Here is a 20,220-nt window from a genome sequence, read left to right as displayed (position 1 = left end):
GCCAGACTTCAATGTCGCAGATCTGCACCCCTGTCCTGTTCGGACCCCGCCTGCCCCAGACGAACATTTCGACTGCTGTGTATTCTGTGCACAGCTCCCGCATAGCCCTAAGCTGTTGTCCGATCATTTATCCATGAGGCACTATCAAGGTCAAAATGTCACTGTAAACTACACTTCTCTCCCTCCCTACCAGAGCCTCGCACCTCAGGGACAGCTCCACTGTGTGAGATTCCTGATACATAATCTTGTCTTTTCTGGCCAACCGGTTGAAGGCCCAGGACCAAAGCCCACTAGGGAGCACGCAGCTTTTCACTCATGACTGACTCAAAGGCCAAAACAAAATGGTGCTCACTGGCATTTCACATGCAGGAGGGCATTTTAAATTTACAATGTTGTATTTTTTTGCTCCGGAGCGTGACCGATTTTTAAAAGTCTCTCTATTTTAGTTACACTCTGGATATCACTTTACACTCTGGTTGCCTGTTTGTTCCTGAGCTTGACCTAAGACACAAAGTAGGCAGAAGTTTGTGGAGTTAGAAAAGAAATACAAGGACTCTGTAAAATGCTCGACAAAGGATGGCTACAGCAGAGCTGTACAGGGGGCTTGAATAATCAGTTTAATAACATTATCCTGGCTGTGCTCCGTGGCGCATGCACCCATTAATTGAGTGTCATTGTTAAACTGCCGCTTCGCCCATTATTAACGACGGCCTACGGTCAACCACACACCGATAATAAAACCACATAAAACCCAACATAACTTCAACAGACCAGCATAATGAAATTCTCTGCATTACGAGCTCGGTTATGGTAATAAGCGATGGTGCCGTGGCACAGCGTTAAGGGTTACAAGGCAACAGAGGGGAAAATTAAAAAGATGAAGTTTTAGTCTATGATGGTTATTTTGGGGGAATCAGAATAGACTCAATCTAGTCAGAAGAAGCAGTGGCTAACCCTGCCTGCTCTGATAATGGACGGGGAAAGTTTCAAGGTTACCTGACTTTACTATTAGCTATTCTCACTGTGTGGGAGTCTTCAGTTCATGTATGTGTCCGAGCCGAACTCGCTGAGAATAGGTTTTGTGCTCACAGCCGGATGCGGGAAAAACACAAACATGAACAGGCACAGTAGTTTGAGTAAAGGTCATTGCTTCAGAGTAAGGGCTTACAGACTGAAGGGAAAGGTTGGTAAACAAGCCGACGCAAGCCTGAGATGGCATATGATCGAGAAGATGTGCGGCCAAGCGAACGTGCACGTCCGGCTTTCATCACGTCGCCATTATTCCCCGACATCTTTTGTATCTCGACAATGGGACAAAATCAATGGCACACATGAGGACAGTAAATATTATTTTCTGAAAGCAATTTAATATCAAAGAAATCCAAAGTACAGTAAATTAAATAGTAGAGTGCAATGTGCTTGTGAGCCGTCACCATAAAGAGATTATAATGACCTTCTCAAAGATGCTTTGAGCCGGTTCTGCTTTTGAAAAAAGGTTGAAAGGGAAGCAGACCAACAAAATAAAACCTTGTCCTATTACCCAAATGGCTCACTCATAATACACAGCTGAGCAATTATGTTTGTACAGAAAGGAGAGAATTGCATGTGGAGTCTTTACAGCTCTTTTCAGGACACAAGACTCATCCTGCATCATTTTTGTTAAGAACGTAGCTCACAATGGAGAATAAATGAAGAGAAACTGCCCACCTTTTTGTCCAAAATGCATAACTGCAGCGCACACCCACAAGCAAAGCAGCTTTTGCGTCTCTAAAGCAATCATTTGCCCTTCAGGAGTGTTTTTTTTTTTTCACACCCAGCTTGTTACTGATTTTGCTCTCGCCATCGAAATATCCCTCTTTATCTCCCTCCTTTCCTCCCTCTCTCCTCCCCCAATGTGACCATCCATAAACCTATACCATCTCCTCCCTCTTTAAGTATCGCTCATTTTCTGGCCACCCACTCCATCTTCCTCATCCCTCGCTCCATCTTCTTCCCTCCTCCTCATCCTTCCGCCTGCCTGTGCAGTCACACCAGAGGTTGTTTGTCCCCGCAGGTGGAGGAAAGGGACTCCACACTGGTTTTGTAGATGGGCTTCTTCTGAGACCGGTCATCACTGGAGACAGGGAGAGAAGGAAAGACAGAGGAGCATGATTATCAGTATATCGACCTCCAAGGAGGCGCAAGAAAAGTGTAAGTGAGGAAATTATACCCTATAACCGGGCGATGGAACCACACCTGGATGTTGATGTGAAAGTCCATTTCTCTCTCTCTCTTTTTATGCACACATCCTCATAAACACATGCCCAGCCACACATGCGAGGCTTCAATGGCACAGAAATAAAGTGCGAAGCTGGAAATTCAATGTTTTTTAGCCCATATGGAAAAGAAGCTAATGAGCGGAGCGGCATGGGGTCATGGTGCACATTAACATACTGTCAGCAACAGATTTAATGGGACTTCTGCTAATGCCTTTATTATTGCTGCATCCTTTTTTTATACTTCATGGAGTATCGCAAAATTAAACCTGGTGCTATTAGCCCAGGTTTTTCACAAGCAGAAAGTGTGTGCGGGAGAGGAGGGAGCATGAAAGAGATCAAGGACGGGGTCAAGTAGGTCAGACCTGCTGAGATAGACTTCAATATTCAGTGCGGATAACGCCTTTTAAAGCACACAAAAGCACGCAGGCACTATTCTGCACATGTGTGGAAAGGGTTTCTGCAAGAACACTCGGCACACAAAGCACACACACACACGCACAAGGTGAAGTATACACCAAGGTGCACACTGGCACACGCACCAAAACACACACACTGTAACTGAAATGGCCTTGGTTCTACCACATGAGACAGAATGAAATATTGCAGCTATAACCATATCGGTAATATGAAGTCAAACTGCAGGCAAGAGGCGAGACTGGGGCTGAGTTAAGGAAAATAGGAAGGTGAGTGAGGATAAAGCGGCGTAAAGAAATCACAGAGGCGCACACACACACGCTCACCCGCATTCAAAGGCATGTTATCCATCTGATTTTGATTTGAAATGAAGATCACAAGGCGATTGCTTATTATGAAAGAGGACCAGACACCGAACGCTCAAATGTCTCGTCGTTCCTTACATGGGTCCCTTGCTGGTCTTGCCCCGCTTGGCCCTGCGGCACAGGAACACGCTCATGGAGAGGATGAAGACCAGGAGAGACACAGCCGCCGCCGAGGTCATCAACATGAGACGGCCATTACTAGACTCATACCAGGGGGCATCCTCTGTGGGACAGATCAGTCAGACATGAAGGGAAACATGCATCACAGAGACTCTAAAATCAGCAAAACTACGGGCTTCCTGCCTCCCGGCAAAGCTTCTAAAGGCAACCTCCTCTTTGTTTGTGGAAGAAAAGAGCGTCTGTCTGTCTGGAGTTCAGATGGTCACACTGAAGTACACTGAACTGATCTTCAAGAAGTCTGCCTTTTTTGAATTTTAAAAACGAGCCGAGTATCTCCATCGTGTGCGTGCATTTCCAAATTATAGATAACATTGGCGGATTTGGAAGACCTTTTGTTTTTGTTATTTTTCTTTAGACTAGTGGACAAACTTAACAGGACAAGTAAACAAGCAAAGATTGAAGAATGAAGATAATGAAACACACGCTTCATCTGTTCACGTACTGGGAATGTTGTCCAAAGGTTTGTGCTGCTACTTATTGTACTGCACCTTCAAAACAACAGCAGTGACATGCGACATTTGCTCGCCATACCTTCAAGGACGAGCAAACATTATTCCAGCATCTAGAAATTATTACCATTTTAATTAGTACATGTGCTTCCGAGAAAATACTGGAGACACCGTGGAGCGCAGTGACCAATGAGTCAATTGCAGCAGTAATAAGATAACCCTACCATAATAAATAACATGCATTGGCTTAATTGCATTTTTAGAGGTTGCATAATTTCAACGATTGAAATCACAAGGCTTATGAATCCTACTGGGTGAGAGGACGGTGTTTAAAAACTGCAGTGCATTAACACAGTGCAGTCATCTCACAGGTCACCGATAAAGATGATGGAGACAGATGAAGTGGCGTAAATTGGATTAGCTGTAATGTCGTAATGAAATTAGCTCTCCACTTCAATACAATCTTCATGTTTCGTGAGAATTAAGACAGTTTGTCAGTCGGACAGATTCAGACAAACTGTTGCTATGTATTACTGTACGGAAGACACAGACAACGGACTTCTGATCATCTGTCTGTTGATTTTCACTTATCATTGTCATATATTATAAATGAAAATGAAATAAAATAACAAAAGCACGCTAACAGTTTTCAGTTTCTAATGGCTTATAAGTATTTGTTACGTCTCTTCAGTCTGTGTTTTTTTGCTCTGTGCTTTAGAGTGCACTTACATTTGATACTTCTGTCAAAAGAAAAAGAAAATCAAAGGTCAGTGAAAAATCATTGTTTCTTTTAAATCTAATTATCATCCTCTTATCCTTTAAAGAGCCAGTGTGAAGGGTTTAGTGACACCTAGTGGTCAGGCTGCAGACTACAACCAACTGAATACCCCTCGCCTCACCCTCCCTTTCCAAGTGTGTAGGAGAACCTAGGGTGGGCTCTAAAAATTAGTTATGTTCATGTCTTTTCTTTGTTGTAAAGCCATGAGCTGCAATTCTTGCATCAAAGTATGCTGTGCAAATAAGTTTGTTATTACAAAAACAAGAAAGACCCTCTCTAGAGCCAGATTTTGATTTGTCCAGTCTGAGCTAATGTAGAAACATGGTGGTGCAACATGGTGGACTATGTAACACAGGACCTGCTCCCTCTGTAAACATAAAGAGCTCATTCTAAGGTGATGAAAACACAATGATTCTTATTTTCAGGTGATTATACACAAAGGAAAACAGAATTTTGAATATTATATTCCAATTCTGCCAATGCATCCCCCCTTAATCCCACACACTGGACCTTTAAAGTTGTTGCACGTCTGTCATTGCCATTTATTTATTAAAATGTATGAGGTCTTCTGGCCTCATCTTGCCTATTTCCATTTGACCTTTTGATTTCACCTGGGACTTTTTTGTCACCTTTTTATGTAAGATGTTTTCTCACTTCTACAAATGAGAACTTTCACTTTATGTTCACGTTGACGTAATTGCGCCCACATCTGGCAATTCTAGTCATCTTTGACTGGCTGACTTAAAAGGAACTAGAACATTGTTTTTGTTTAGGGGATGTTGACAATTTTCCAACAGTTCCAAAGAAAGGCCAAATCACATTTTGGAAAGAGGAAGAAGCAGATCATCTTTCTAGACTCAGTGTAAAGGACAACAACTTGTCCAGGTAGAGCTAAAGTCTCTTCTTACCAGGCAGCACGGTGATGCTGATGGTGCGCCTCTTGCTGAGTGACTCCACGGTCGGATGCTCGGCCATGCAGGTGTACTGTCCTTCATCCGTCGCGCTCACCTTCTTCAGCGTCAGCTTAGAGGAAGGCAGGATCCAGTCGTCACCCTGAGAGAGAAAGATGGAGTCACGCGAGAGCGCGTAGGAGAGTGAGACAAATAAAAAGCAGGGCAGAATGCCGAAAATATTTTATTGGTTGGATTGATTGCAGCCCTAAGAGAATCGACAAAGTCCTGCAAATTAAAAATGTGCTGAGCTGGGAGCGTTAGAGAGAAGGAGAATGGACGATGCTTGTTGGCGAAGGAGACAGAGTGTGAGGAAAGAGCAAGAGTAAGAGAGAAAAGGGTGGCAGGAAGTATTATTTTGGCTGAGTTGTGTGAAAGAGGAAGAAGAGAAGGAGAGAACAAAATAGAACAAGACAGGCAGAAACAGAGAAACTGGCGATGGCAGTGGGAGGCAGAGAAAGACAGAAATATCTGCTTGTTTGTGGCCCTCAGAGAACAGTCCCCAAAGTCCCAAATGAAGTGTATTTACCTGAGCAGTAATCCCAATGAATGAACACACATCGACACAAGTCAATAACCCAGATGACACCATCATCGGCAAAGAATGATGCCACAACAGCACACTGTTAACACAACACATAATGAGATGGCAAGGGAGCGGGATGAATTGTTGACACAAAAATAGCAGCACTATTATGAGATAGAGCCCGACACGGGAGGAAACAAATAATAGGCCAAACACAAGGATTGGAAAACAAACGAATGTGGAGGAGGGGGTAAAAAAAAAAAAAAAAAAGACATTACACCATGCAAATGATTTGGCTCCTGGGAGCTGCAGCTCCTGCCAAGAAAGTCCATTTCAATTTGAATGGATCTGAATTAAGAGGATTTCCCATAAAGGCCAGGTCTGGCCAAAGCAGCATTTTGTATGCAAATCCACTGGCTCCCAAAGCAGTGGCCCGTTTCTGCCTCTGTCCTGCTGTCATTACCGTGGGCCAATGTGCCCACGGCAGCTGTCTGTCAAAGACTCTGATTCCACTTGCTGCTCCATCTCCATCCCTTACGTACGGAGGGCTTACGCACACAGATAGACACCAACATGTCATCCCATTTCATCATCTCCTCGAACGCGTCGCCCCTCTTTCCCAAACATGTCGCGACAGGAGCGCGGGCAGATCGACAGGTGAATCGCGACTGCTGCTGCGCCGAACGAGTCCAACTCCGGCCTGTCGGCGCTGCCGCTAATTCTTCCCCTCCATCAAAGTGACACAGCTGTACATTCAACAAATGATGACAAAAACCTAAAGCGCTGCATATCATCATGCGGAGGACAAACAGTATTAGCGGTTTAAAATGTCCACTGAATTGGATTTGGGCTTGTAAACCCATTTAAAACCCGGATTAGCTGTGACCCTTTAACAAGCACATTAACCCCGAGCCGACTTATCAAGAAGAACAACAAAAGAGGAAACTCTGCAATTATGGCTGCCTGTCCCCAAGATATCCTCACAGCTGCATAGCTTCATTACACCTGCTATTTGCTGGTGGCGCTAGTGGTGACTTTAATGACGCCTTGAAAGTGTAATACCGTTTTCTCACCACAAGGGTACAGTGTACCTCCCGACTCATCAACTCCTTCCTGCTCCACACGTGTATTGCCACCATGGCATTTTACACGGAGATGTCTTAATTTCCCTCGGGCGAGGGTTCCTTCACCCAGCGACGAGCCCAGTTGAATAATTCAATACTGGTTAACCAAACACTAAAAAAATCATTACAAATCTATTCACGTAATTGTTTTCAGGTTGACTGGCTCTTGTCTAGACCTCATTAAACTATTAATCCCCTGTAAGTGGGCAAGAAGCAATCCCCAGCGAGCGGTGGGCCTAAGCCAACCGGTCACTTAAATACAGAGCACTTCTTCAGAGGAGGGGATGAAAAGACGACAGGCGAGGGGAAACAAGTGGTTCGAGGAAGTCAGGGAGGGAAATGGGGACGCGTCAGGAGGGGAGAGGAAATTAAGCGAATGCTTGAGCGAAGCCAAGATGGGAAGCGAGAGGCGGGAAGAAGACGGGAGAAGATAAAGAGGTCGCATCGGAGGGAGCGGGAGAGCCAATGACAAGCTTCCGAAAGCCTAACGAGGGGACGCTGCGCATCCCTGACGCTTTCTCACGTTCTTGTTCCAGGAGTAGCTTGGCTCCTCTGAAGAGCTGGCGGAGCACTTCAGCACCACGTCGTCCCCGAGTCGCACCTTCAGCTCCTGGGGCACGCCCAGGTAGCTGCTGTAGCCCTCCCTGGACAGCGACGGCTCTTCCATATCTAGAAGAGCAAGCGTGATGGAGCATTAATGAAGCGAGACATCTGACGCCGCCTCTTCATGAGTTCGGGACGTGACTGGACATATGTTTGCGGAGGCGGCAGCTGGTAAACACTCAGACCTTTTTAAGTATATTTGAGTGTATGGGCTCAAGTACGAATGGCTCCCAGTGGCGCAGACTGTACCAAGCAATCAATAATAATGATAATAGGCTTCATCTTATCGAAGTCTTTAGAGAGGCAGTGTTGTGAATAATGACTCATTTTCTCTTTCATCTCAATAGATGGCCCACGTCCATCCAGCTCCTGGCTCCTCTCCCTCTCTGTCTCCTTCAGTCCTTTCGTCCATTCTAATCTTTGCCTCTTATTGATTCCCCCCATGAGGCTGAGGAGCCTATCAAACAGCATCGCGGTCGATTTGATGGCCACTGAGAAGATAGAGGACACTGATAATCTGACTGGCTGCGTCACGGATGTCGTTTCATGCAACTGTGTATCCTACACTAATAGTTGCAGGCTTGGGTCTCAGTGGGAGAACGTGTCTTTGTTTGCTTGGAGTGCAGAAAAAGAAAAAAAAACTATGAAATGACAGTAGTCAGCCTGTCACAGGTAACTGTGTTTGCACTGGATCTGTACTTTTTGCAGTTGTTGTACACACTCTGCAGCTGCACTGCATAGATATGTCTTGTGTTATTAACTATTCATGTGTTTTTCCATCCCTCACTGTGAAGAAAGCTGTGTCCACAGTGTCTGAAAGATTGTCTTTACCTCCTGCTGCTTGGAAATATGAGGAAAACTGCGAGGCTTCAGAGGCTCTCTGTTCCGTCTCCTCAACTAGACTGTTTACCGATGTACATTCAAGGGTTTTTTTTTTTTTTTTACACTTCCTCCTTCGTTAGTCGTGTCATTATTCTCAACTCTGCTGCGCATTTTTTTATTGGAAAGTGAAACTCAGAAGCTGTCTAACTTATTTGCAAGTCATATTTTTATATCTTATTCTCAGATTCCTGCACAAATCTCTTCAACATGAAAAATCTAAGGTTTCTTTATTTGGCAGGGGAAATGCAGTGTCAGAGTCATTGTTCCACAGGCTTTAAGCAGACTCTTCCTACCCACATCGACCCAGGCACTCACAATGCACTTTGATGGCCAACACCTGGGAGGAGTTGTCCGGCGCAGTCACATTTTCGGCGTCAGACACACAGCGGTAGGGCCCCTCGAAGAACCTCCCTGCTCTGGGGATAAACAGGGCTAGACTGTCCGCGGTCTTCGCGATTTGCATCGAATAGTAGCACCAAGATCGCTCCCAGGATCTCACCGGACGCCAGCCCTGCATGTACTGGTGAAAGAAAGAAAGATCTTTAGAATGCTGATGCCTAAATTTTGAAAACTTCAAGCTGAATGTCAGATTCAAGAGTGAGCCAAAAGTCACATGACAGAGTACTCTGATTACATTTCTTGAGTAATGTCTTTGTACAGTTCTCTGCTGAACCGCACAGCAGTCAGCTGCTCGGTGTGATAATTACACGGAGCACTTGACTGCCCATTTGTGGACAAGCACTGCAATTGAGTTTCGGCTATAACCGTTACGACATGACAATGTTCAGAGTGCATTCTGTTCTTACGTACAGCATCAGTCTGTACACACACACACACACCCATCAGAAATAGGACAGACTCCAGATTGTAATCTCAGAACTTTTTTCCCCACTATTACAAGATCACTATAAAATCACTGAGAATATGTTTCATTTATTTTACAAATATATGAAAAGAGAAAAAAGCAAAACAATGACAACACTGGAGTGTGTTGGACAAGACCACACAATGGTGAGAGCCTCCCGCACCCACCTGCCCATTTATTCCCATGGCTCACCTTGGAGAAGATCTCAAAGTGGACCTGGCTGATGTTGAATTCAGAGTCTTTGTACAGACACTCCAGTGTGATCGCCTCTCCCTCCAGAAGCGGCTCGGTTGGCCCTTTAATGAGCAAAGTGGCTGCATGTGGACAGAGATTACAGAGGTGGGTTATTGATCACAACATGAAAAGGCGGGAGGCTGGGGAGTGAAGGCGTGCTGATCTGCGCTGGGGACCGAGCTGCTGCTCTGGGCAACATTTTCAAAACAACCTCTCCCTTTTCCTGACATTTGTTTCAAGCGCCTGCTGCAGAGACCTGCCAACTCCAGAAGTCCACCACGACCACATGACCAGCAACAGGTTCTTCCACTTTAGACGCTGCTGATAACAGAGGCGATTTGTCTTTCACGTCAGGAAGGCATAACAACAGCACAGTTTACATTATTTCCTCAAAGTTAAGATGTGAATTGTATGTAAACGGGTCTCCGCATTCAGTATGTGTACATAAAAATATTACATTGTTCTGCTTGTCAGTCCCTTGATAATTCCACCGACACTTCCTGTTTTAGTCTGAGCCTTGCAAACCACCAGGGGAAACACATCAGTGTGACAGAAGAGAAAGCAGTTCTCTCTGGAGGAAAAACAAACTCAGACAGACAGACTAACAAATAACACACAGACACACACACACAAAACTCGGGGACAGCAACTGTATGAATATATTTATGAAAAGATAACACGGGCAGACTTGGATATTAAACCAATGTCTCATTACAGAGGAGCAATAAAATTTAATGTTTTCAGGAGATTGTCTATGAAATAAAGACAATAAAAAGAACATATTTACCATAACTGCCATGAATCAGGGCGACCGCTGCAACAACTACAAGTACTTTCATGACTGTGAAAAACCTTTGCAATATCAGGTAAAATGGTGTGCAGTCCTACGCAGCTTCTAATCTGAAATGAAAGTTTGTTCACTATTTATCTATAGCGGGCTGTAGGTGTGGCCTGGTCTTGTGTTTTCAGGAAGCGCATTCAAAACAGTCTGAAATTGTGAAAGCACAAAGAAAGTAGCCTTCCAAAGTATAAAACAGCCCAAAATAAACTGCTCACTAAGGCTTATGATATGTCTCCGGTCTTATTACCTGAGACACATAATAAGCCTGAAATATTGTTTAGGTGAATTCTGATCATCCAGCGCGTCATTTGTCTCTAAGGGGAGTCGGCCCTATCACCTTTGCAGTCTGAGCTTTGTTGTTGATCTCAGTAGTTTTCCGAGGAAATTCAACGCAAACTGAAAGCAGCCCGATCATGACGCCGCAGGGCTTCGGTAAACCCCATCAAGCCAACAACCGACGCTTCTTACGCTTTCACATTTGACTGACTGGATGGTAACCACAGCCGGACGAGATCGAAAGAAATCCAGTCTGGCAGAGAGTCTCAAGGATCGTTTGCTGCACCCCGACTTAAAATGCTTACAGAGAGACATTCACCGACACGCACTGTAAAATATTACTTTTTCACTTTCAGTCAGAGGTTTATGTCCAACCAAGGCTTACACAGCTACATTTTAATTAAAATTAGAATATCATAAAGTTAAAATAGAGCAAATACCTCTCAAACAATGTGTAAAACATACATACATACACAGACATAGTTTTTCTGTCAGAAACTAAATTAAATTGGCTGCAACTTATGTACCTCCCTATACTTGGGAGAGGTCTTGTTCGAGGTCTCTCGCACCTTGTACTATATTATCTCCTTATCAAAAACCATCACTGCTTCGGAAATTACTTTCTGTGACTGAATTTGAAATTACAAAACACGTGAACTCCGGGGGTGGACTTGAGGTACAGTCCTGCTTTCAAGACCTTTTTTAAGTAAACTGGCTGTATAAGATGTCTCACTGTGTATGATTTGTTGCAGGTAATATTTTCGTATACGTTGGTGGTTTAGAGTTTGCATTGCAATTAACATAGAAAGTAATTACCTACAATTTAAATTATTAAAGGTTTTATTGTTGGTGGAATAGACCTCTGTGTGTTGAATTCATAATATTTTATTGCCTGTAGTTTTGTATTGTTGTTTAATTTAAGGAATAATGAAGGGAACATTTCTACACCATCCCTGTCGCTGTGAGTTCATCCAGCGTATTTTCCTTCACCGCGACCAGAGGTTTTTGTTGAATCGTGGTGCAGTTCTACAAAATATCCAGCAGGTGGAAGAGTAGAGGCAATATGTTGCCACCGGAAATAGATACAAACAAAGCGGAAGTAGTGAAAAAATCTCCTCGCTGATTTTTCAAGCTGTGTAGGGTCCATTTGAGGGAGTATTTCTGTATCAAACTCACTTATCGCAGCAGCGACGCCGAAACATGGACAGATAGTGTTTGTTTAATTGGGTAAGTTAGCAGTTAAGCACGTAATTTTAGGATGCAGCGCGTATAAAGACGCGCGGGTTGATTAGCTGCTAACGTTAGCCTGTTCGGCTAAATTCAAAGCTTGATAGCTGCTATTGTTTTTAGCACCGAACGTTATGTTACCGTCGGTATTTTGAGTGTTTGCTTTATTTGTTGAAGCTAGTCAGCCGCTTAATGGTTACCTTTCTGTTCTTATAATTTTATGAGTGTGGTGTTATTTTGCTAACTTCGTTAATATTTTGTGGAGATCCTACATCGTTGTATTACGGCTAAGTTTCTACCTGTGTCTTCTAGCTACAACGTTACTACTATTAGCTATGTCAGTTAACTATTTATAGTGCTCCGTGCAAAACAGTTACAAAGTTCTGTACAATGGGATAAAATACTTAAATTAACACTGCAATTAAATAAAATCGGGCGGCAACGATAGATTGATACAGACTAAAATAAACAAAACGAACAGATAATACATATAAGGTCTGCTAAAACAAGACTTAAAGCTCACAGTAATGAATGGCTTCTTCGTAAAGATTCTGTCATCAGATTTCTCAATCTACTGTCTCTGTCATCCTCACCTGTGTAATTCCTGACTGCTTTTCCCAGATTTACGGACGTGGTCCTAATAAAACATAATCCATCACCATCTGTGCCCATCCTGGACTGTCACTCAGGACTCTGACACATACAAACACAGACAATCAACAGTTTTGCGTCTTGTGAAACACCAGAGTCCCTCCACTTTTCCCATTGCCCCACCAGCATGGCTAACAGCACTGCAACAGCAGTAAAGGTTCTGCCTCCTGGCCCTGCTGGCAGAAGTAGTCCAGAGGGATCTCAGGTAAATATTTTTTTTTATTATTATTATTTTTTCATGAATATATCCGGTAGCTCCAGAACCAATTTTGTGGGTCTTGACGATAAATGTAAAAGCGCATTGTGGATGCCATGTTGTCAGTTTTGCATTCAGAGCCATCATTACACTAAAATAGAAAGCGCACATCACCTGTACTCTTTTTGTAACTGAGCGAATGGATACATCCACTATCTTTCCAGGTGCTCAGTAAGAAGAAGTTGCAGGACCTGGTGAGAGAGATCGATCCGAATGAGCAGCTGGATGAAGATGTAGAGGAGGTCTGTCAGTGGTTTTAATTGTAGTTTCAAATCAGATTTGTACTTTATTGTAAACAAGTGTAGACTAAACGTAAGTAGCAGTGGAATTTTCGGTGTGAAATCAATACCACTTGCATCTCGTTTTTTGTTCCTCTAAAGCTGACCTAGCTGCCGCATCCATCATTTGGAAGTCTTATTCTATTGAAAGTCTGGCTGCTTGATAAATGGCGTCTGAAAATCTGAGGGATTTTCTGGCCATTGTGGAATGCCGCTTTCTGCACACGACTGATGGTGTTTAAAATGTCTTTCTCTTCTCAGATGCTGCTACAAATTGCAGATGACTTTATAGAGAGTGTAGTGACAGCGGCCTGCCAACTGGCACGCCATCGCAAGTCCAACACCTTGGAGGTGAAGGATGTTCAATTACATCTTGGTAAGTCGTTGGTGTTTTTTTCTCAGGGTTGTAATGCCTAGTATTTTCACAAGGCAGGGTTTAATATATCTCTATGGGTCACAAAAAAAAAACCCCAAATGTAAATTATATGATGTTCACTAGTAATTACTGGGGGATAATTGCCCTACTCTATATATCATGCTGATTTGATATGTGAACCATTCATTTCTTAATCCAGAGTGTTCTCATTAGTTTTTGCCATGAGGATATTTATGTTCAAGTATGACATTTAATTTTAATGGGAAAGGTTATTCATCAAACTTTCTGTGCATTAAAAAAAAACCTTGTTTGATAAATTTAAGGAGCAGATTTATTCATTTTGAATTTCATGTTAATTTTTGACACTTTGCATCTCAAATGGAAGCTTCCATTGATGTGTGTGTTGTAGAGAAAATACATACAGATGCCTGAAAATGTTAGTCCTAGAAAACAGTATGTTCTCCCACCCTTGAGTTACAGTAATTTGTGCTTCTTTCCTTGAGTGACTGCAAATATTCACAGTCAGAAAATGGAAGAGCTTCCTGAGAAATGAATAGATGGCACATTGCCATCTCTGCTGCTTGGCTGTGTTCAGGTCATGGCACACACAGAATTGTCAAGACAGTGATGGAAATTGAAATTATTTACTTTACAGCCCTGACTTTAGCCTTTAGGTGTTGGAAGTGACACTTGTCTGATAGACTGAGTTGTCAACAAAGAAGTGATAGAAAATGACTGTTCTATTGATAAAGTATTGTATGTCACTAAATATATGAGTGAAGCCCTGAGTACTTTGTACAGCCTGTGACCCACTGACATTGTGCATTGTTATTTATCAGAGCGCCATTGGAACATGTGGATTCCTGGTTATGGCTCAGATGAGATCCGGCCGTTCAAAAAGGCGTGCACCACAGAGGCTCACAAACAGGTGAGCAATAGTGGACTGTGTTTCTGTTAGAATATTCCTGTTGATGGTACAGGTAGAGAAACATGACAACTGTTGATTACTAATCAATATTATAGATTTGTTTTATATTGTAATGAACACACACACAATGGGCCTAACTGTTTCTGTTTATGTTCATTTCAGAGAATGGCGCTGATCCGCAAGACAACCAAAAAGTAGCAAGACTGTACACAAATATGTTGTACACCCTCTGTGTATTGTCTTTTTTTGTTTGTTTTTTCCTTTTGGACTGTTTCTTTTTTTTTTTTTTTTTTTTTTTTTTTGGACTAATGACAACGAAAAAGATGGTTTGGGTGTTTTTGTTTTTATGACATTAGATAGTGTTTCATCATCCCCTAACTTTTGAGTGTTTTGCCAGCACCGTCACACAGTAATGTAATTCTTGTCTGATTCTGTTTTGTTGCCATTAAGCTAAGCCTGGCAGAACTCTGTTCATTGCATTTTTATCAATAAACATTTACTGGAAGACTTCTTTTGGATTGTGACCACTGCTGTATCAGGTTTACCTTTTGATACTCGAGCATTTGGATGTGAATGTTATAGATTCATTTGCCTCCTTAAAATTGATAATTGTTATCTTGCCAATAATAGATCATCATAGCTGTTGAGTATGTAAGAGATTAGGGCTCCCCTGTTTACCCGTTCTGCTCAGTGCTGTTGATTCTAGGTTTTTTTTAATAGAGGGTCTATAATACCAAATTCCTACTGCAAATGGTGGCCAGAAATACAGTCATTTGTTTTTCTCTGTTGTTGGACATGTTTGCGCTGTTGGTGTATTGTTACTGAATGTAGTAGGTTTTATTACATTAATACATTTATTTCAACTATCCTTGGAAATGTTATTTTTACTTGTCTATTTCAGCTAATTGCATCAAAATAATCTTAGAAGAAATGATCCCCAGATGCTGACTTTTCACAATGTCAAATGGAAAAAAAATTAAATAAATGACTGATGTTGTCAAACATGGAGGCTTTTGGAGTGTGGCAAATGAACTGAGGAAGTTAGCAAAGGGCTGTACATACATGTTGGAGTCTGTATGGAGGGCGTTTCACCTTGTAATGTAAAACTAAATTGATCTCATTTAAAAGTGATTTATTATTTATGCTTGAAAGTGATGTTCAGTCATTTCACATCTCTAATTTTCAGTAGTTTCAGTAAAAACATGTACAGTTCATGACTACAGTGATGTTTGGAATAGTCAAGAAGTGAAGGTAAAACATTTTAAATCATGAGAAATCATCTGTATATTTGCAGAGAACCAAGGACATAAACCAGTGTACAGACTCAATCGTCAATGTGTCGGTGAATCATTAATGTGGCTATTATAGTAGCAAAACAAACGGTCTGCATCTCGGCGGTGGAAACACAAGGCTGTTCGTCAGCTTGATGAATAGTAATTGCTATGGAAAGCTGTCACAACATTTCAAAAGAACAATATCCAAAGGCACCCCAGAGTTTTTATTTAATTGATTTAAACAGCAACACCTGAAAGCAACCATTCACTTGCAGGATGCTGTGCAATTACTGGCAATGCAACAAAGCCTTTCCCACACAACTCAAGACCAAAAGATTAATTCACATTGATGCCCGAGGTGATGTTTCTAATCTCAACCAGGGGACCCAGTACTTTAACTGCAACTGGCCATGGGCCGAATGAACAACACAGACAAGAATTACAGATTTATGTCTATTAAGGAAAAGTACTGACACCACACTGAAGTCCTGCATTAAAAATCTTACTCAAGTAAACATATGCAAGTATCATCAGCGACGTAGCAAAGTACTCAACGCAGAAAAATAGCCCCTGGCTTTGTTTTGATATTATATATGATGCTTTCTGGATTGCTTTTACTGCTGCATCAATGTGTATGTTGCATTTAAATGCTGTTTATATTTAAAGTTGCACTAATTTTTAACTACTTTATAAATTGTTGGGTAGTTTAATCCACAGCAATACATCATATTTCATCATATGTTTGCAGCATCACTGTCCTGTGAGAACCACGTCAGCATGCCAGCAGGTAATGTTCAGCAGGTAATATTAACCATTAGTTTAACCTACTAGCATGCAGATATTTGCCCATCAGCACTAAACACAAAGCACAGCTGTGGCTGATGGGAATGTCAGTAGTTTTGCAGCTATGTGGTCAAAAACCAAAGTATTGGGCAAATTGAATTGTTACCCGATGATGGCGCTAGATAGAGAGTTCAGAGACCTGGAACACCTGTCTCAAATTACACAGCAAATCCATTCAATAGCTGTCAAGACATTTCAACAAAAAGTAGTGCTAGATGAAAGCTTAGTAGGAAATAATCCTCTCGATACCAAAGATGTCTGAGCAACACGTCATCCGTCCAACAGTTTTTAGGTTTTATAGGCGCTTCAGTCTGGACCCAGAAGGCGGACTGACTGACCGACCGACATTTCAATGCCACTATCATGGATGAAAATATCAATTACACAAAACCTTTATTTCTAAAGTTTCAGGAATGTCAAAGTATCTTACAAAATCATAAAATGTGTCCTCAAACCAGTCTTACATGAGCCAAACAAATAGTTAAGATTGTATCTCACAACAAAGATGCAAAAACTGCATCTCAAATCAGTGTTTCATGATGGCCACGTTGGTACAGTAACACAAATCCAACCTTGTGGGGGCTGGTTTTGGCTCCACAGTAACACGAGTGCATGTGGGCGACCGCCACCAGCCCGCAGTTCAAGCGCAGCACTTCTTGTTCTTGGGGGCCGTGCTGGGCCGCGTCAGGCTGGCTCTCTGTAACCGCAGCGCCTGCGGTGCAGCGCACTTGACTCCATCCCAGCCCTCTTGCAGCTCCACCTCTCCGCTCAGCAGGCCCTGGTAGACCCGCCGGGTGAGCAGCTCGAAGGCCTCGCTCACGTTCTGGCCCGTCTTGGCAGAGACCTCCACATAGGGCACCCCCAGCTGTCCGGCCAGTTTCTCGGCCTCCTCCCGACTCACCGCCCTCTGAGCATCTCGGTCACTCTTTTGGCCCACCAGGACGAACACAACCTTGTGGGGCCACACCCGCTCACATACCTCAGTGTGCCACTCCTTAATATGGTCAAAGGAGGCCTGGTTGGTCACGTCAAACACCAGAAGGCCTCCGACCGAGTTGCGGTAATAAGAACGGGTCACTGACCTGAGGGGGGAAGAGAGCCAGACAGGAGGAAAAAAAAAAATGAAGAGAGTGGGAAGAGGTTTGAATTTCAACACCCTCACTGGGTAGTGCAGAGTTCAGACTTTGCTACCAACTTTTTTTCCTGTTCCAGTGAGCAAACAATCAGCTGACTCTCTGCATTGCTAGAGCTGAGCTTTTTTTTATAGATAAGCCGATTGACAAAGAGTCTGTTTCTTGGTAAGAAATTGATAACCACTGTGTTTTTCTCACCCTAATCATGGAACTGTCAAGAGGCACGCAGTTCCCCCGTGAGTCACTGGATGCTTAAACCACAGGGAAGGCTGAGTAAAGGTCCTCCCAGCAGCCAGTTGGTTAAAACTTGCTTCTTCATTAGAATACTTCTGCATGAAAACAACCCTGATTTGGCGGAGCTTTTAGCTGACTCGTGGGATTAGCTGGCTACAGATACCATGCAGAGCGGAGGTAAACACAAACAGGCACAGTTTGCAATTTGCTACGGTTCATTCAACTGGAGAACTGAAATAATGAATTTAGAGACAGGATGAAGCATGTTACTCCTTTTTTTTTTCATTAAATATGCTGAGCAGGAGGAATCGTGCCTCTTCAAAGATCTGCCTTTCCCACCATAAGCATTACACATACTGCATCTCTGTACACATTGCACGCTGGTCTTGTGAGGGTGGATACACAGTCGTAGCTGAAAGCAAACAGTGATAAACAGCTCCGGTGTCAATGGAATAACCAGTTGTAGTTTGTTTGGATGGTATATTTGCATGAATGCGAGTCATTTCTTTAACAATTCATTATAACATGGTGTCCTTTGTTTTACTGTCGGCCTGGTGCATATAAAAGGTATGTTTGCTATGTTAAGACATCCAATAGTGCAAAGACTAATGCAATAATAATGCAAGAATCTGAATTTGGAGGTGTTCAGCTGTGGCTCAAACACCTCATCCCCATTTGTCACAAGATGGGCTGAACCTCACCTGAACCTCTCCTGTCCAGCTGTGTCCCAGAACTGCAGCTTGAAGCGAACCCCCGGCTCCACCTCCAGGAAGTAAACATAGAAGTCCACACCGACCGTCTGGTTGATGGACTCCAGGAACAAGTCTTCAGTGTAGCGCTTCAGCAAAGAGGACTTGCCCACTGTAGAGTCCCCCAGCATGATGATCCTGAACTGGTACTGCCACAGCGTCAGGTCCATTGTTGCTGCTTGTGGGAAAAGAGGGATGACAACAGGGTGGAGAGCTTGAGGGGATAGAGGTTTGGGTAAAGAGAGAAAAAGTAAGACTGCAGGAATTATAAAAGGAGTTAAAAATGGTTGAGGAGGAATATTCTGAACAGCATAGATGGTACCATGGGGGTTAGAGAAAGAGATAAAACCTGTAGGAGACTCCAATCCCACACCAGCTTCCTACCAACTGGTTCTCTATCTTTGATATTCCAAAGGTTGAGAAACAACCAAAGCAGCCACTCCTTAAAAATGTCACAATCTGTAGCGCGGTGTGTGTTCACAGTCATCCCGAACTCCTATTTCCTCTGATGGCCGTGGTGCAAGTCTCTCTGTCTCATTCCCATGGTGGTTCATCAAATCCTCTAAAGCAGGTATGTAGCTTAATCTGTCCCGCAAAGTGGATCCCAGCACCGCTGCGGTTCTCATCTGAGTCGCTGACCTTAACCGGCTACTGTAAACACATGCATGAGTCTGCCGTGCAGGGGTGTGGACTTAAAAGTTTGCCTGTTAGTACTTGACAAAAGGTGGGGCAGGAGCACGAGGACAGGGGGAGGGCTGTTGAGGAGAGGGAGGGCCAGATGTGGGAGAACAGGGAGGGAGCATGGAGTACAGGGAAGTAGTATTTGCATTTAATATCATATCGTGGCAAACCGTGCCGTTTCCTGCTGCCACCAAACTCATAACTGCACGTCAACATTTACAGTTATAGTGTGAATGTGCTGCAATTCTTATCGCTTGAACATTGCCACCTAAAAGAGGAAGTTGATAACAATGCAGCTTTACATTCCATGGGAAACACTGGGACAGGCTCAGGACATGTAATTCATTATCTACAATAGATTTTTTTAGGCTGTATTTACATTGAATATTTCAGGGATGACTAGATGTCTGCTTGGTTTATTTTTTCTCATGACTCACCGTTTAGCAAAGGATTTCCTCATGCATGGCTATATTGTTTGGTGGTATCATCAACTCGAAGATGCATTACACATAACCACATCAGATTTGCTGTAAAAGGTAATACTGTGGTACCCAGCCCAAGGACTAACGTATCGAAAACATAAATAATGTAATTCAGAGAGCCATAACAAACTGGAATTATCTTCCCCTCAATATTTACATAATTGCACATAGTCCCTGGTAAAAAACTGAACTTGCTACAACTCTCAGCTCCAGCACAGTAAAGGCCTGATTGTCAAGAGGAATAAAAATATATTTATTCAGAGTTAACACACATATCACATCACACATGCGTCTGAATTTCATAAATATAAAAATATGACATTTTTTCATACACTTGGGTCACCAGCAGATAAATTAAAGCAA

At 42.9% G+C, this 20,220-nt stretch overlaps 3 protein-coding genes across 9 annotated transcripts; 1 reads left to right on the top strand and 2 right to left on the bottom strand.

The window, feature by feature from the left end:
- Positions 1-1,345: 1,345 nt before the first annotated feature.
- si:ch211-79k12.1 (uncharacterized protein LOC568891 homolog) lies at positions 1,346-10,573 on the bottom strand. Its single transcript, XM_041943084.1, has 7 exons — positions 10,416-10,573; positions 9,587-9,708; positions 8,845-9,049; positions 7,568-7,713; positions 5,353-5,497; positions 3,116-3,260; positions 1,346-2,113 (listed from the first exon to the last, which is right to left on the bottom strand). The coding sequence occupies exons 1-7, from the start codon at positions 10,465-10,467 to the stop codon at positions 2,026-2,028; spliced, it is 903 nt and encodes a 300-aa protein (XP_041799018.1). The 5' UTR covers positions 10,468-10,573; the 3' UTR covers positions 1,346-2,025.
- Positions 10,574-11,833: 1,260 nt separating this feature from the next.
- Positions 11,834-15,463, top strand: taf12 (TAF12 RNA polymerase II, TATA box binding protein (TBP)-associated factor). The gene is made up of 6 exons (XM_041942450.1): positions 11,834-11,972; positions 12,594-12,828; positions 13,044-13,121; positions 13,419-13,533; positions 14,373-14,461; positions 14,624-15,463. Exons 2-6 carry the CDS (start codon positions 12,751-12,753, stop codon positions 14,657-14,659), a joined length of 396 nt encoding a protein of 131 aa, XP_041798384.1. The 5' UTR covers positions 11,834-11,972; positions 12,594-12,750; the 3' UTR covers positions 14,660-15,463.
- On the bottom strand, positions 14,778-19,371 carry rab42b (RAB42, member RAS oncogene family). Of its 7 annotated transcripts, none has more exons than XM_041942445.1 (3): positions 19,017-19,371; positions 18,647-18,908; positions 14,778-17,660 (listed from the first exon to the last, which is right to left on the bottom strand). In XM_041942445.1, exons 2-3 carry the CDS (start codon positions 18,862-18,864, stop codon positions 17,219-17,221), a joined length of 660 nt encoding a protein of 219 aa, XP_041798379.1. In that variant the 5' UTR covers positions 18,865-18,908; positions 19,017-19,371; the 3' UTR covers positions 14,778-17,218. The 7 variants fall into 7 exon arrangements, with proteins under 7 accessions (XP_041798379.1, XP_041798383.1, XP_041798381.1 ...); XM_041942449.1 differs by having other exon boundaries at positions 18,647-18,869; XM_041942447.1 differs by having other exon boundaries at positions 19,044-19,371.
- Between the last annotated feature and the right edge of the window lie 849 nt (positions 19,372-20,220).

Source organism: Chelmon rostratus, chromosome 8, assembly GCF_017976325.1.
Source record: "Chelmon rostratus isolate fCheRos1 chromosome 8, fCheRos1.pri, whole genome shotgun sequence".
In the NCBI taxonomy this organism is placed as follows: domain Eukaryota; kingdom Metazoa; phylum Chordata; class Actinopteri; order Chaetodontiformes; family Chaetodontidae; genus Chelmon; species Chelmon rostratus.
Note: the sequence above shows the minus strand (reverse complement) of the source record. Positions and strands in the feature narration are given on the sequence as shown.